Source organism: Cariama cristata, unplaced genomic scaffold (genome assembly GCF_000690535.1).
Source record: "Cariama cristata isolate BGI_N322 unplaced genomic scaffold, ASM69053v1 scaffold18254, whole genome shotgun sequence".
Taxonomy (NCBI): Eukaryota; Metazoa; Chordata; class Aves; order Cariamiformes; family Cariamidae; genus Cariama; species Cariama cristata.
Window position 1 is genome coordinate 1887 of NW_009611471.1, and position 16324 is coordinate 18210.

The 16324-nt window shown below is 40.3% G+C and overlaps 1 protein-coding gene across 1 annotated transcript in view; it reads right to left on the reverse strand.

Moving 5' to 3' along the window:
- The window catches only part of IMPA2 (inositol(myo)-1(or 4)-monophosphatase 2), a 16161-nt gene extending 485 nt beyond the window's left edge, over nucleotides 1-15676 (reverse strand). The window contains exons 1-8 of the mRNA XM_009698280.1: nucleotides 15620-15676; nucleotides 13539-13672; nucleotides 8843-8947; nucleotides 7400-7445; nucleotides 4962-5070; nucleotides 1383-1491; nucleotides 1050-1201; nucleotides 1-190 (exon numbers count right to left, since the gene is read on the reverse strand). The exon at nucleotides 1-190 is cut by the window's left edge and continues 485 nt beyond it. Of these exons, the coding sequence (XP_009696582.1) occupies nucleotides 75-190; nucleotides 1050-1201; nucleotides 1383-1491; nucleotides 4962-5070; nucleotides 7400-7445; nucleotides 8843-8947; nucleotides 13539-13672; nucleotides 15620-15676 (828 nt within the window). The 3' untranslated portion in view covers nucleotides 1-74. The remainder of the gene's footprint in view (nucleotides 191-1049; nucleotides 1202-1382; nucleotides 1492-4961; nucleotides 5071-7399; nucleotides 7446-8842; nucleotides 8948-13538; nucleotides 13673-15619) is intronic.
- Between the last annotated feature and the right edge of the window lie 648 nt (nucleotides 15677-16324).

The window sequence follows — 16324 nt, forward strand, 5'->3', positions numbered from 1 at the left end:
ATCACGTACCCTTTAAGCCACCCATCTTGCAAAAGTTACATAGTTCAGGAGGGCAGACTCCATGTTGTAGGTATTTAATTTTCATCATCCCGTCTGTAGTGAATAGTTTGTATTTCCTGAGCTATGAACATAGCCATCTCTCTGGTGCCTGCAGCAATCACTCGGCAGGACATAAGATCCAGCGGTCCCCCTGAGGACAAGAGGATTAATGAGAACTGCCTTACATCACGTAAAAAGGCAACGTATTCTTAAATATAAACCGTGCTGTAATTAGGTAGGTTCAGAAACACTGAAACAACTTCATACGTAGCTCCTTTTGGGGTGGGAAGGACAATCTAATTCAGCAACTCCTATCTGGAAATCTCCGGCAAAAAATTATTTCAGAAAATTCTAGATACAGTGACAAAGTCTGCGACAGAAGCAGCGAATGTCTAGATTCGTTCAGTATCCACCAATAAATGCAATATTCCCTTCTTTTAGCAACAGGACAGGACAGAACAGGAATCAGTTCAATCAGCATACCCTTCTTCTTAATCCCCCATATCTTTCCACAGTACCCACATGCTGGTCACCAGTAAACCATTACTCTGAGATGTGCACCATCTAAACGAATAAAATAATAATCCGGAGACTGTGCTGTCCTTTACTCCCTCCGAGTGGTTCCTCGTCCCACACGTTCAGACATGTACCTGAGAGCCCTCCTTCCTCGGGAGGCTGTCTCTGCCAAAATCTGCTTGGAGTCTGAGTGCACCTACCAATCTCCTGGGCTAGTCCTTTACTGTAGATCTGATGCTTTAAAGGAATTACTCAAAGTCACAGAAATAATTTGACTCAGAAGACCTTTGATGTGATGAAACCCCAGGCTGGCATTACATCAGTGTGCTATGAATAACCACCCAGCATCTAGCGGAGAGTACAGACGCTTCTACAGAATATTGCTAGAAAGAGACAGAGCCACGGGAGAAGGCCTGTACGGAGGTAACACAAGTTGCCCCGAAATAGCCACTCAGTCCCCAAAAAGTCAATGAAAAGAAGGATATTTTACTCACCTGAAGTGTCTATCACAGTGCCACCAGCCTCTCTAATGATGACGGTCGCTGCTGCCAAGTCCCAGCAGTGTAACCCAAACTGGTAATAGGCATCTGCAGCGCCAGACGCCAAATGGCAGAGCGCCAGGGTTGAGCTCCCGATGACACGGACCCTAAACCCCGCCAGAAGGGGACACGGAAACGTAAAGCAGAAAATGCCTTTGATGCCAACCTATGTGTCGAGATTGCAAAACGTGCAATGTACTTGTTTGGTTGGGGGGGCGGGGGGGCGGGTTTGGGATTTTTAATGACTCTCGGTCACAAATGTGAGACATATATTGTAAAGTATCTTACCCGTGTGCTTGGGCCTTGAGCAATCTCTCAATGTTACCAAGGAACAATTTCAAAGTTGCAGGGTCACGTTTTGGACCAATTTCTGTTAAAATTAAGGCCTTCGAGATATCTGCAATGGTAGGTAGTTGTTTCCGTTAATTCAACAGTTTCCAGGTAGGTTCTGGAAATTTGTTTTTAACTTACAACACTAATGGCTTTTCACAGAAAAACAATCTTCATGTCCCTTTTTTCACCCTAAACTCTTTCATAGGATAAGTGACAACTTTGCATAAAAATTCAAGCAAGACTAGATTTCTCATATCAAATGGTCTAATCTAAACCCACTTGGGGCGGGGGGGGAAGAACAGGAAGATTAAAAGCAAGAATGCATTCTTACATTCCTTCTGTTTCCATACATTGTTTTATTTCATTGACTGGTCAGCTTTTGGCAAATTCACTAACATGCGCAGTCAACTAAAAATAATCCAGTGACCCAGTAACTGTCAATGATGCTAATCTAATCATATTTGAAAACAGGATTGTTCTTGAATAGGGAACTTTAATGTAATTTTTTAACAAATGATAAACATTTGGGAATACAACAAGAGGAAAGAAAAGTTTCTACCTAAATCATCAGTCACCCAGTAATAGCTCCCGTTCATTCTGACATTTCAAAGGCGGAAGACAGCTTATGACTGAAAAAACCCCTTTCTTACCGCAAACTAAAGCGGTATCTTAATTAATAGTAATACATGAATGTTATATTTGTATTGTGTTCAGCAAGGGCAATTCTGACCTACAGCAGATGAGGGTATCAGCCTCGTGTACCGTCAAAGGAGAGACCCACGGTGACTGGCAAGGTGTTGAAGTAGCCCTCACCTGAGATCTGAATATTGCCAGTACAGAACAAGCGTATGCCAATGTAGGTGGAGATGGCTGATCACGTGCCAAGTGTCCCTGCTTCCACTTAAAGGTTTAGCAGTTGATGACTTACTAATTGGGCTCTGCCCAAGTGCTGGGTGTCACCTTCTACCCTGGGTTAAAGGCTAGGCGTTCATTCAGACAGGGAATGTCTACCTGGTTATTACAGCTAATTGCATCAGTTGAAAATTCTGAGCAGAAGTAGCAAGGAGGTTTTCAAAAGCAAATTAGGTTGGAGCGAGACATCATTTAATTAAACAGGCTACGAATGAATTTAGTATTGCAGAGGAACATTATGGGTTCAAGCAATGCGGTAAATGGTTGGTGAGTAACAGGTATGTAATTAGATTAAAAGTTACTAGGTATCACAAAGCTTAACTGTAGGAACACAGAATTAACAGCCACTTTTTAAATTACTGCATTGAAATATAGAAACACCAGTCCAGGCACTGGATATTCATTGTTTAGCCACCACTGAAAACCCTGGACAGTGAAAGCAATCTGCCTTAGATCTTTTTACGTAACAGACCCAATTTATAATTACAGAACATTTAATGCACGCCTCATTGCTGAAATGCACCAAGCATTCACACCACACCAGTCATAGCTTAAGACGGTTGTTCTTTTGATTAAATAGGTTTCTAATGCACAAATGGATCTCTTCAATTTTCATCAGGGCTACAGGTAGAAACTGGATAGAGACTAAGGCAAGGAAGAGGGAGGTCTCTGCTTAGGAAAAGGAGCTGGCTGAGCTGGCTCGATGGGGTTTCAGGAATTCAAGGCGCAAGAGGAAATTCACTGACTACTCCTCACTCTGATAGAGGCCAGAAGACTAAGGAGGCTTGGTAGAAGAGATTTAACAGTGATATGCATAGCTTTATGAGGAAAAGACCAATTCTGTTGACCACAGAAGATTAAAAAAAGAAAATACACTTACAGTATTAGCACATGTAAGGCCTGACCTGAATCTAAGCATGAGAGTACCACTCAAGATCAAAGGGAAGATGGATCCTTCGTTTAAGTGTGTCCTGACCACTTGGACTCCCATACCAGACCTCAACAAAATTTGGCATTGACTAGGAACAGCGTTTGCCTGGACTGTGATTTCAAATGGTTGAATCTGAACAATGAACGTATAGCGTAGATCAACGTTACACAACAGTCACATTTCCTGAAAACAAAAGGCATGAAGTAACACAACAGCCTAGACCTCCAACACATCGTGCATTGGTGAAGGCTACTTGAGTCCCAGTGGTAGGTACAGGGACACCCACTCTCTGTTCCAGGGTTGGTTTATTTCACTGAAGCCACAGTCCTTACAGGAAAAGAGCAACTGTGATTTTATCCACTTAGAACATTAATAGAAGTGAGACTAAAGAAGATCCATCTTCACTGGTGAAATTGCCCACCACCAAATGATGTCTCTCAAAACAAAGTTAAATTTCAAAGCACTTGGAAGGGCAGAAGGTCCACTCCCCTTGCTGTGTTCTAGACACCCACGTAGACTGGATGTCCAGAGAAAGGAGGACAAAAGCAGCATGTGCCAAAATTGTTCCTTGCTCAACTGGAAACCAGAAGGCTCTGACCACAAAAGCGAGCGAGGTCATTTCACGAGTGGCTCAGCCAGCCCAAGTGGGAGCACCCCTGGTTTTTCCTAATAGTCTCTGCCACCATGGGCTTTTGTGCAATATGAGATATTCGAGCACTGACAAAAATGTGATGTATAACCAAGGATTAAAATCTTAGGGCTCACTGACTTTACAATTTGCTCCATCTCTCCAAATAAGGAGACCCCAGCTCACCATTAATTTAGGTGAATAGCCAAACTTCCCAAATTTCAGGGAAGTTTTGATGCAGGATCTGCTTGGGGCACTACAACAAATCTGTATGTTAAATTGCTTGAATTTACTGTGTTTCAAGTTCATTAAATCTCTTTTTGGGGTGAAATTTTTACCATCTCCTGTGTACAATGATGTACATTTTTGGCACATGTCTACAACCAAGCGTTACGTTCTCCTCTGCATTTTGCTTGATTAAAAGAAAACTTCTCTACAGACATCTGATCATTATTATCTATTATCATTAGGTAAACAGACAGATCTATGACTTGGTTTACCAAGAAAAGAAATTCCATTTAAGTGTGTTGACTAAGTGTTGCTAGCTATCTGTACGTTGAAACATACCTCACACACAAAAGCAAGCTGTTAAAGAACCCCTAATGAAGCATGCATCCTTTAGTTTACTGTTAGCATGTATGCCTACAGACATAATACACTCTATGACGCACAAGTTTATTGGAAAATAAGTGAATAACGACCGCCATAGTACTCTGAATTTGATTCACCATTCCCATTGCATCTTGCTCAAAAAAAGTTACAGCTGTGTACAGCTGGAATGAAACTGGTGAATCTACTAATTCTTCCTTATTTTAAACAATGGTTATGAAGCAAAATAATTTAGGATTATTTAAATAGTTCATATTCAGATGTACGTTTTAAAAAGAAAATGAGGAAAGTTGTGATTTTCCAGAAAAAAACAAACACATAACAACAAAATTATCATGCAGGTGAAATACTTTCCATCAGGATAATGATGTTCATTATCCTAATGATGATTTGCAACAACTCTGAAACAAAATTAACATATTCCTTTTAGAGTTCTAACAAAATCTAGACCAACCTGTCTCTTTTGATACCTGAAGCCTTTTGTCATTACAAAATGCCCCTTGACCTCTTCTACCAGTGTATAATCGTTCTTCAGTGCAGTGGTAAATTACACCAAATTCAAGCTTTAAGATTTTGAAAAGGAAAGAAATGAATGCAACTCAAATTACTCATCATTAATATAAACAACTACTAATGGCAGAAAGATCAGCAATATTTTAATTGGCACATGTAATCAAAGATTATACTGATGCTAATAAACTGGAATAATTTTACTATTACTGTGTTATTGAGATATAGATCATATAAAATTCAGTTTATAAAGAGAAGTTAATGCAATCTGTTTGTGATCTTCTAAACTCTTACTTGCAGCTTGTTTGTGTTCACATTAGACGGGATTAAATGCTAAGCTGATTTCAAATTCAATTGTATGTTTTTGTTGAAAGTATGCACGTCCTCTAAGGCCAGGTTCTGAACACTTTACTTTCACTGGTGAGCAGTTACACCTAGAAGTAATCCCACTGACTTCGGCTGGACCCTGAAGGTCTGCAGCCCCAGATACATAGATATGATGAGTTGGGCATCTGAACGCAGAAGTCATGGCACGCTGTTTATTGACAGTGGATGCTTTCATATGCACTTCACTTTTCGTGATGCATTTGATTTGCCCACCTCTTCAACCCAAGTAGTACACTCCAGTTACTTGTTCAAACGTTTCTCTGCAAAGTCCTTCTGTTTACACATAAAAGTGAGAATCTCAGGAAGTCACGTGACTCCAAGAGGAGGAGTTTGAAGAGAAATGCCAAATATTGTGACCCTTGATGGAAGCTTGAGAATGAGCAACACTGGAATTTTTGTAGGATTTACCAATGAGAAGAGGGTCAGAATTCGACCCTTGATTAAACCCAAGGTATTGAATATTTCCATTACTTTAATAGGTTTCACCTATTAAATTTTAAAGCACTTTACAAACTTCAATGATCAGCTCCTAAAATCACCCCTAGGTAAGTACTAATAGCAATATTTTATTTAGGGGCGGACAGATACACAAAAATTAAGTGACTTGCCCAAGGTCACAGATGAAGTTGGTAAGAAGGTCAAGAAAACATCTCAGATGTCCTAGACTCCAAATCTTTTCCTGCTGCCCTCCTCCACTCAATGTGAATAATCATTGGTGTTCATCAGAGACAATTCAAAGGGAATAGACTGTCCTCGCTCCCTACCCTGAGGTCCCATCTAAACCAAGGGGTTTTTTGAAGAACACACTATTAATAGACTCTCTCCCTGAAGACATCTGCAGGAATTTCTTCAGTTCTGTTCAAGGCTTACATTCAGGCCAGTACCCCTGTGTGTACTTTGGCTCCTTTTCAGCTTACTAATTTTTTCTGCTTTTCCCATTTGTTTACTGAGTGAGATTTAACATCACTCTTTATTTTTGTTTCAGCTTTGTTTAGTTTACATAACCCAAAATATGCAGCATCAAAATCAGGATGGCATTCTAGAAAACATAAATATTAGAGAAAGCTGTCTAGTAATAATATGTAGCATTCAAAAGGACCTTTGGGAATGAATAAACTTCAGAAAAGCATGGAAGTGTTTCTCTGTAGTTTCCACGTTTGAAAAGTATAACTCTAGAAGTACACAACATTGTTATGTTTAAATCAGTAAGAGCCACTAGCACATCTGAAAACTATCTTGTTTTTGCACAGAATTCTTGCTGGCTTCACTTACAGCTATACATACATTTAAGATCGTGGAATTAGGCTGAGAGAGGCACATTCCTTGGCAATTTGAATAGCTATTTCTTCTGTACATATCAAACCGAAAACCGACAACATCTGGAGAAAAGGCACTAGCATGAACGAGTATAGCTAGGAAACTCAAAATGGCACATATGAAGGCTAGGTACCTTTTCCCCCCTGGAATCAAGCTCTCATGAGGGAAATATAGTTATTTTACTATGTTAAGAAAACACAGAGGCAGATTAAATGAACTAGGCCCATAATTTTGCACTCTCATAGAAATCAGTTCTGAATTGCCTCATAGCAGCAGTTAGCTTTCACAGATACTGCTAGCAGGAAAGAAGCAATAATAATAATGTAAGAACACTGGGAGATATGTTTAAATTATGAATAGGCAGCACTATATTTAACTCATTATGGTTTTGTCTTACAAAACCTTGATCACACCTGTACTCCCGTTCTTTCTCCACATAAATCCTATAATATTCACAATAATTTGTAAGGATTGTCTTGTAATTCCCAGTTTGTGTAAGTAAGTTTTGCAGGACTAGGATTTTAGACTAGTAGAGTATGATCAAATGCATTTAAAAAGCATGGACAAACCTGAATAGTGGCCGATTTTTTAAAAAAAATTATTTTATGTAAAGTTCCCACATGGTTTTGAGGCTTCTAACCACTCTCAGGTACCCATCTTAAAGAACATAGTTCATACCTCTTTGTTAACAGCAAATCCAATGCTCACTGCCACTGTTGGAAATCTGTGAAAAATAAGAAAAGAAGCGTTACTGATGAAAAATCTCTCAACTTACTCCTTATGCAACTCCCTTAGGCAACAAAACCCCACATGGAGCTCTGTGATTTTACTTGCGGCAAAATGCTCTTGACATTGTACTGTTTCTCCTTTGTCAGCCTCTTTAACTGTCACTTCCTTTAAAAATGTAATTTAATATTGGAGAAAGCAAGAAATAAGCACATGAAGATATCAGGATTTTTATACTAAACGTGTTGTATCTTTTAGTGATCTTTTTGCTTTAGATTATATGCTTTTTGAATTATCCAGTGTAAAATCATTAATGTCGTTATAACAAGTCATCACTTTTAAGAGCACATTTTGTTCAAGTTCAAGTATCGGAGAGGACAATTAAGTACCACGGAGATACCTTGCTGCTGACATCAACAGAAGGAGAAACCAGTTCCTCTGCCCTCTCTTTTGTCAAAGTGATGATCATGTATTTAATTTGGTCCTTTTGACTAAGGTATAATTATTGCATTTTAAACAATGAAATAAATTCATTTCTTAAACACATTTTGAAAAAGGGCTGTAAAGTAAAGGTCCAGAAAATATTGCTAGAAAGAGAAAAATTTCACTTAATCGCATGAAACACCAGCACATGACATGGCCCCACCTCCCCTTGAATCCTAGAGAATTCCACCAAAAGTGAAGGAAATGCTTTATTTATTTATTTATTTATTTTTGAATGATACCTGCAGTTATGTTAAGTCACTAACTATAAGGCAGAACACATTTAAGGTTTTTAAGTAGAAGTATTATGAACAGTCATTAGTTTACAACTCCTAGCACTCAAATGATGAATTAAACTTTTGCATTTTTGCAGTAATGCTCCCTAGATTTCTTTTTGCAGAGAGCTGTTACAGAAATTTAAAACCAGTATCTACGTATAACTTACGTTTTCAGTCCTACTCTACATGCGTGAAATGGTTGCACTTCCCAGGAAAAATGAAGCATTTGTATTTGAAAGGGAGAACACACCACTACTCACAGGAATGTGTAACAACCACATACGGCGTTAGGCCAAGTGTCATCATAGCACAGCCTTGTTCCTCCAGTTCAGCTCGAGTCTCGGCACGTTAACGTGCAGTTATATTAAACGAGCTGTGAGTCAAGAGCTTTGGGTCATTAAGCAATCAGGAGAAACTTTAGCTTACCTTTAGATAACAGTATAGAGCTCCCTCCAGCACAAACACACACTCCCTCAGCTACACTACACGAGGTACAAAAAGATAAAGGGATGACTCCTTTTTATGAGTCAAAGGAACAAATCGACCCCTGTAAAACACCTTTAAGCAGAAGGGAGGATTTGTGAGAAGCTACATTTTGCTTTTTTATATATTTCCCAGTTCACTGTCCACTTACCTGTGCACAAAGTTGCACGTTCCATCAACAGGGTCAATAATCCAGGTCGGACTGTCAGTGAGGACACATTTTGAACCAGCAGCAGTGGATTCTTCTCCAATAAACCTGCATTTGGTGTGGAGTAAAACAAGTGTTGCAGAAAATTGGCTCAGATATGTGAACTTGGAAAGTCAAACTCCATCCTTCTGTTTTTGAAGAGATAATTTTTTTTACACGCATATATATACAATTTTTTTGTATAAATGTATATGCATGTATGAAGACACATTTTGCTTTTTTCATTTGGGAATGGGGAACTTTCACAGAAACTCTGAAGGAGAGTTCTCACATTTACAACATACTATTTTACGTGGTAAAAAAGAACTCCATTTATGTTCACTTTCCCAATATACCATTAAGAAAGTCATGAAAATGAATGCAGAAATGGATCTGAACTGGCATCCCTGGAACTCTAGAAGAAGGGTTTTTTTATGCAGAATGTAATTTTATGAATCAGGCCTGTCTCTTGCAGTAAGTAATATAAACTGCAAACTGTAGCTACTTCTCTTGTACAGTCAAATTCAGTCAGCAAGAAATAATGCACTCTTAGAAAATCCACAATCTCACTCCTACTTGAATTTTTTACAGTAGTCTAACTCAGGAAATCAAAAGGTTTACAAAGCTGAACTTTCTTTTTCCCACGACCCAGAGAAAATCAACAAAATAATTTTTTTGTTTGTTGTTTGGACGCACAAGGCACACATTGAAATCTGAGTTCATCTTCTGTTCTGTCCCAATTTCTTTTAGGCGATATGCTTCCCCCCCCGCCCCCCCTTCCTTTTTCCCTGGGAAATGAACATCCAGTTCTGGCGCGTTTCCTGCCGACCTGAGCGATCCCGCTTTCCCAAAGAAGTGCTCAGGGTCTGTTCCCATAAGGGCTGTGCAGGTGATACTCTCACAGAACTGAGTAGAGTCCTGCACGTACAGAAGGTGTGGGATCAGACTGCCAGCACCGAGTCTTGCGTTTGGTTTCACACTCGAACAACCGGTAGCGGTACTCAGAGTTCCTGCAAATGCCTGAAGGCAAGAAAGCTTCTCTCAAAGACAAGAAGAGGGAAAAATTGGATAAAATAAAGAGAAAAATGTCTTTTGCAGAAACAGTTGCTTCCCTCGGACTACAGCAGCAGCTATTTCCTTCGGTGCCCCCCCACGCGCAGCACGATGCCACATAACGCTTGTAACCTCCTGCAGACAGCGCAGGAGGAGACACCGTGCATTTTCCAAATGCTGCTTTGCCTGTCCCTCAGTAGAAACGGACTATTTTGATGGCATTACGGGGCCCCAGTCGGTATGAAGACGGAAGGAGGAAGCGTTTGTTGCTATTTTCATCTCCATTAAAGGTAACAGCTGAAGGACAAAGTGTTAGTGTACAACCGAGAAATGAGAAAGACTCGAACAAGTGTTTGGAATTCTCAGTTAAACATAACACTTTGCAGAGTCCTCACGTTAAATATTCCCTTATTTTGTCTTGTTGGTGCTGTATCGTTTGACTTTTGCTTCTACAAGTCTTGTAATTAGCACCTAAACCCAACCATACGCTTCGGCCGCGCTGCTGGCTGCAGAGGAAGCTCATCTCGCCGACGGCGCGCCTCACATCCCACCTCAGACTGTCCGTCCTCCTCATAAATTGTGCCTCTGCTGCAACCCCCTGCCAGCTCCCCAGCCAGAGCCTGGACTGTAGCCGCCGTCTTGCCAGTCAAAGCACGGTGAAATGGAGCCTCTTTAAAGACAGCAGTGTTTCTGTGTAAGGTCTTTTGCCCTCACGTATCGCCAGCCTGTCCCTCGCCTTCTCCTCACAGCGAGGTGCGACGCCGCACCCCTCACATACAGAAATGCTCGCGTGAAGCCGGGGCACAGCAGTGCCATTGACAAAGCCTTGATGTCCAAGAAATAATTTTCCCAAAATCGATGCAGGACAAATTAGGTGCACATTTTATGAAATTTGGGCTTAAGAGGTTAAAACAAGGCCCTCACTGTTACCCAACACCGGAATCTGTGAGAGTCCCTCAAGGTCAACATCAGATGTGTTGCTCTAGGGCTCTCTGTTCTGTAAAAACATGCAAACTAAACAAAATATTCAGCCTGAAGCACTGGAGACCAAATTTTAGGAACAGCTTGAGGAGTGGGAGGGGTAGCCATGTTATTACAGTCGTTAATTTAATATGCCAGCCTGCCAGCTCTCTGTTGATCTCTCTTCAAATCTGGATTACAGTTTTCGCCCACTGAAAATGAGTCCAGTAATTTTAGCCAAGCTTTAGCATACATCTGTTCATACCACGGTCCCGCTCTGAAATTGATTGCTGGAACAGCAGGGAAACTGTAGCATCGCATAAATGGCAGCGGGAGCGATACCCCCTCGAGCGCAGGCGGTTCAAAGCAGGGCTGTCCCCCACCTATCCCCGTATGGGGTTCTGAGGGCAGAAAGCCGGGAAGCTAGAGCTGGATGTCACCCTCCGTAACGGCTGCACCCTGGCTTTAATGTCTACAGGATTAAGGCCACAATTAACACCAAAGATGACAACCTGGGTAACAATAACACAGGCGAATGGTACGATTGCCTTTTTCAACCAGTGACCCCTGATATTGTGGCTGTGCCTATCCGCAACTCAAAAGATCGATCAGAAAAAATATCCTTTTGAAAAGACTCACTTGGAGCATGTCATAGAATCATAGAATCATTATAGTTGGAAGAGACCTCAAAGATCATCAAGTCCAACCGTATACCTGACGCCACCATGTCTACTAAACCATGTCTTGAAGTACCACGTCTAAACGTTTTTTGAACACCTCCAGGGACGATGACTCCACCACCTCCCTGGGGAGCCCGTTCCAATGCCTAACGACTCTAACAGTGAAGAAGTTCTGTCTAATGTCGAGCCTGAATGTCAGAGTACCAAAGAGTGGGCAAAGATGAAAACTTGGGTGAAGCACGAATGAGCGTGATACACATCACTTAGCCAAGCAGAGAGAAGAAGAAAGAAACATGGGATGGAATTACCTTTTTGACAGGTCTTCATAATATTCATCTTTACTTCTGAGTACATTTCCAATATCTCAAGACTCATCGCTGCCACATTGCAAATGGCACAGATTCTGATGAGATCCCCTTTAATTTTTCTAACTCCTAAGGTACATTTTCTGATTCAGAGGACATAAGAATCAAGATGATTTAAGAGAAAAAGAAACAGAAATCTCCAATGATGCTTTCAACAGCTAGATTAGGGGGAAAACTGAACACAATTTAAATGATTTTTTTAATGTTTTCGTTGCACTTTAATTTAAACCTTGGTTGCTACTGTGGACTCTTCAATGCAAGTGTTTTAATCTAGTCTAGTTAAATCTTGTTTTAATCTGTTGTTTAATCTAAATGCATTCACTGTCTGAACAAACTCCAGCCAAAATCAACAACCAATATCAGCAAAAAATAGTTGTCTTGAAGAAACAGCAACTCCTTCATTTGCTTATAAAGTCAGAAGTTTTTGTTTTATGTTCTCTGCCAGACTCTTCCAAGGGAAAAAAAAACCTAGTGTAAGAGTGGAGATGAGAAAAGAGCACAGCCAGCAATAGTAGAAGGAATATTACACAAATAATAGGCTTGCGAAGCCTGGCACTCTCTTGAGAATCGCGGCCAAGAACCACACATTATGCTGTACAGTACTGCTTCAATATGCGATCACATACAACACGTATTTAGAGAGCTGCATTTAGTGTACAATGTTCTTTCTGCTCCTTCCTATGATGTTTTTTTTTTCCATCAGCATCACCGACAATCAGATTAGTAGCTGAGCCCTCCAGATTTTCATCTTTGTTGATTTCTGTGCAGTGCTAGAGCACAAGGCTCGTCTCCATCAGAGATGCACACAGTTAGAAGGAAGTCATACAGTATTTAAGGGATATACAGGCTCTGCAGGAAAACGAGTTTTATCCTTGTGGACTGAAGTCAAATGTGGAAATCGATTGCAGAGTCTGCATCAAACCAAACCCGGCCAACTAATACAAAACCAGTCTCTCTAATCTGTGCATGTGCTAGGAGTTGTTATTTTCAAATTGACCATAATAATTCAAGAGGAGTCAACAATCTGATCTATTTTTAAAACCTTGGGTTGACACCCCAACCTGTTTACATATACACATCAAATGATGACGACAAACAACCCTGCTTCTCACTGATTTTAGGATTCTGCACAACACAAGGTAAATGTGATTAAATACGATACTTGTCCTGCTCTGGCAAACGCTTATGTATGATGGCAAAAGAAAGTGAAGGAAAGGTCTGCAGGATGGTACCTTTGCTATTGTTAATTTCAGCTATATTTTAACCAATATCCTTAGCATAATTCTTATCCAACAGAGAACAGATCGGTATTCTGAAAATCATGGAGATCCATACGAAACCTTCATACATGATGTCCCTACAGGGGAAGCATTACTATTAAATACATCTATTAAGAAAGGTAACTATTAGAAAATATAAAGTACTAAGTATAGGGAAGTGGTACTTTTTAAAGAAAGGAGTCCTATGAAAGCGTCCAACAGCAATAGGGTAATATGTAAGAGAGACATATAGACTTTTAAAATTCCCTTTAAATGCCAGTCAGATACACAGCTCTTAAAGGGAAAACATCATTATTGGTAGTTTCTTTCTATAAGCACTCACCTGTGGGAGGGAAACTTCTCTTTCAGAACAGAAATAATTAAATTTTCCACAAAATGATCAGTTTCTGTCACAAGATCTGCTGCAGATGTCTTTGTGGACACTTGTTTTTCCTCTGTTAGAGCTTTCCTAATAATCTGAAACAGAAGTTCACAAATCAGATTTGTTGGCCATTCATCCTGTGCACACTAAAACAATACATTTACTGAAAAATTACAGCTAATCCTGAAAAACAACTGTAGGCCTAATTCTACCAGAGTCTGTTCTAATTCTTCTGACTGAAAATCCTTCTGAGCTAATGAGTAGTCTTCGGAAACACGGCAATTTGAATCACTCTGCAAGAACCTCTCTTGACAGTTCAGAAAAAGATTGATGAATGGGATGCAACTAATGGAATAAAAGGATGATGGCAGTCATCATGATTTAGAAAATTACAAAAAATACATGTAAAATAAAAAACTGCCTCGAGGCTCAAGAACTTTTCATGGAAACCCCTTTTTCTTTTTTCTTTTTTTTTAATTTACAGGGCCAATACCTCACCGCTCTCTTACTTTAAAAAACATGCGCTAAGGCAAACCCTACTGGTTCTTCAACAAAGACACACAAAGTGTATTTTTCTTGTGTATATGGGCTTTTAGAACTTCAAGTGCTGACTGCCCACTAGTTTCCAAAGAATTGCTACATATTAAACAAAACCAAAAATTTTAGACTTTTCCCTAGATATGGAACCAGTGATCTAATCCTGGATTCTCTTCTGGAAAAGTCTTTATCTCATTTTCAAGGGTTTTACTGTTATAAGCTCAGAACTAAATCACATCGAGTCCAAATGCACATACGGGAAAACAGTTAATAAAAGCTTTTTCCCAATTTTCCCATTTTCCTTCTGTTTTTTTTCTACTCCTTCATTAAAAAGAAAAATAAGGGGGCAGGCTGCAAAAAGAGCTGACTTGTTTTTTAACCAGTGAAAACAATAAACTACTTGAAATTAGGAAAACCAAAACAAAGCAAAAATTAAGCACCGCTTATTTGTATAGAATTATATTAACTAAAACGAGCACCCACTAGACCAATATTCCAAGTCCTTTCTAAAACTTATATATTTCAATTGTTTAACTAAATTTCCATTGATCAAAGTATTTTAAAACCATCGAGAAATGTCTGACGACCAAAGGAAACAGTTCTATTGTATTATGTATGGGAAAGGGAACCAGCAACTCCCAAATTTCAGTCACAGCTCTTGATTTTTGTAGCATGAAATACTACATTTGAAGGGCGTGCTGATTGTTCTGACAAGTAATGGTTGTTGCTGACTGTTGCCTTAGTATGGAAGGTACCTGGACTAACATTTCTGTTTTGTGAGCTATAAAACATCACTTATGCTTATTTACTGAGCTTTGCGAGGGTAGGTTAATACTTTTCGGTTTGCGGTCTTGCTAAAGTTCATTATTGTGTACCAAAATATTAACCACACTTAATCTTTTTACTCCCTTCAATGCCCCACATGGTCTTCTTGAAGGTTTTACCATAGAAGCATAGCAGCGCAGCTCTAGGAAGGCACTTGGGCTCCTCTTGTCTCCAAAGCAAAATCCAAACCACTCCAACCATCTCAGTTGTGTATTCTAAAAAAACTGCTATGCTGATACCTTTTATTTTATTTGCTCTTCTTTACTTTTATCTTGCCTATGTATAAGTAAATGCTTTGCTTAGAACTGGGCTCAGCACTTCGCATAGTGAAATAGATGAGGAATACACTCCTTTTGATAGAGGAGATTTGAATTTCTTCTTAGCAGAACCACATTCTTGACTTCTATTTGGTTTTAATACCCAGTAGACCGAGGAGATCTTTGCAGCCATTTAAATCAGTACGTGCCACTGCTCAGCAGGGGATCGAGATCACACCTAAGCCTTGCTGCAAAAAGCGGAGCGGAGGTGAAATCCCTCTCCCGTGGATGTACTCTGCAATCAGCTGCTCTTCATCATGTGCTCCAGCACTTGATCTCTCCTTTTTGCGTACAATCCTTTGCACCTCTCAGCACTGAATTAAACATTTTTAATTTCTGATCCTTTCTCCAGTTGTTCTTTACCTGATACGAAGTGGTGGCTGATGGCTTTCTCACCCATCTCCTCCTCCACCAGCCCATGCCGAGGGGCCGTGACACACCTTACCCAGCCCTGCAATGGTCTGCTTCTCCCCACCTCTTGTGCAACTGATGTGTCGAGGGGAGAGCAGGACAGAAGTCATGATGCTGTGCTGAGGTCGCCGGCCACAAATGGGCACCACATCTGTACCAGCTCACCCGCGGTACCAGGTGATGCCGTGGGATGGACGGGTCCCTGCTAATTCTCTGCCTCTCAAGAAGGGTCTGACAAAAGGGACTCACATGAATTTGCACCGGCTTGGATGGGTATGCAATCCAAGCCACAGGTCCAAACAAAGATCATGTTCCCCGCATCATTGATGAAACAGCTTTTATTCTTCAGAAGTTTATCAAATAGCTCAGAGCGGTCTAGAATTCAACTTATGTTGAATAACCCCTAAAAATCATCTGCCTGCAGTGTTAGAGCCTGGTGCCTCAGAGTGCTTCGAGAGCATCACTCAGCTCCTCTCCTTGCGGAAGCCTTACAATGAGGTTTGTAGACACCTACTGCGATTGCCTGGTCCTCCCAGCTGGACATGGAGCTCCGAAAAGCCAGCAGGTAAGTGGAAGACCAAAGGAACTACAGGCTGACGAAAAGAAACCAGCTGATTGCTCCTTATCACTATTGTACAATGAAATTGGCAACCAAGA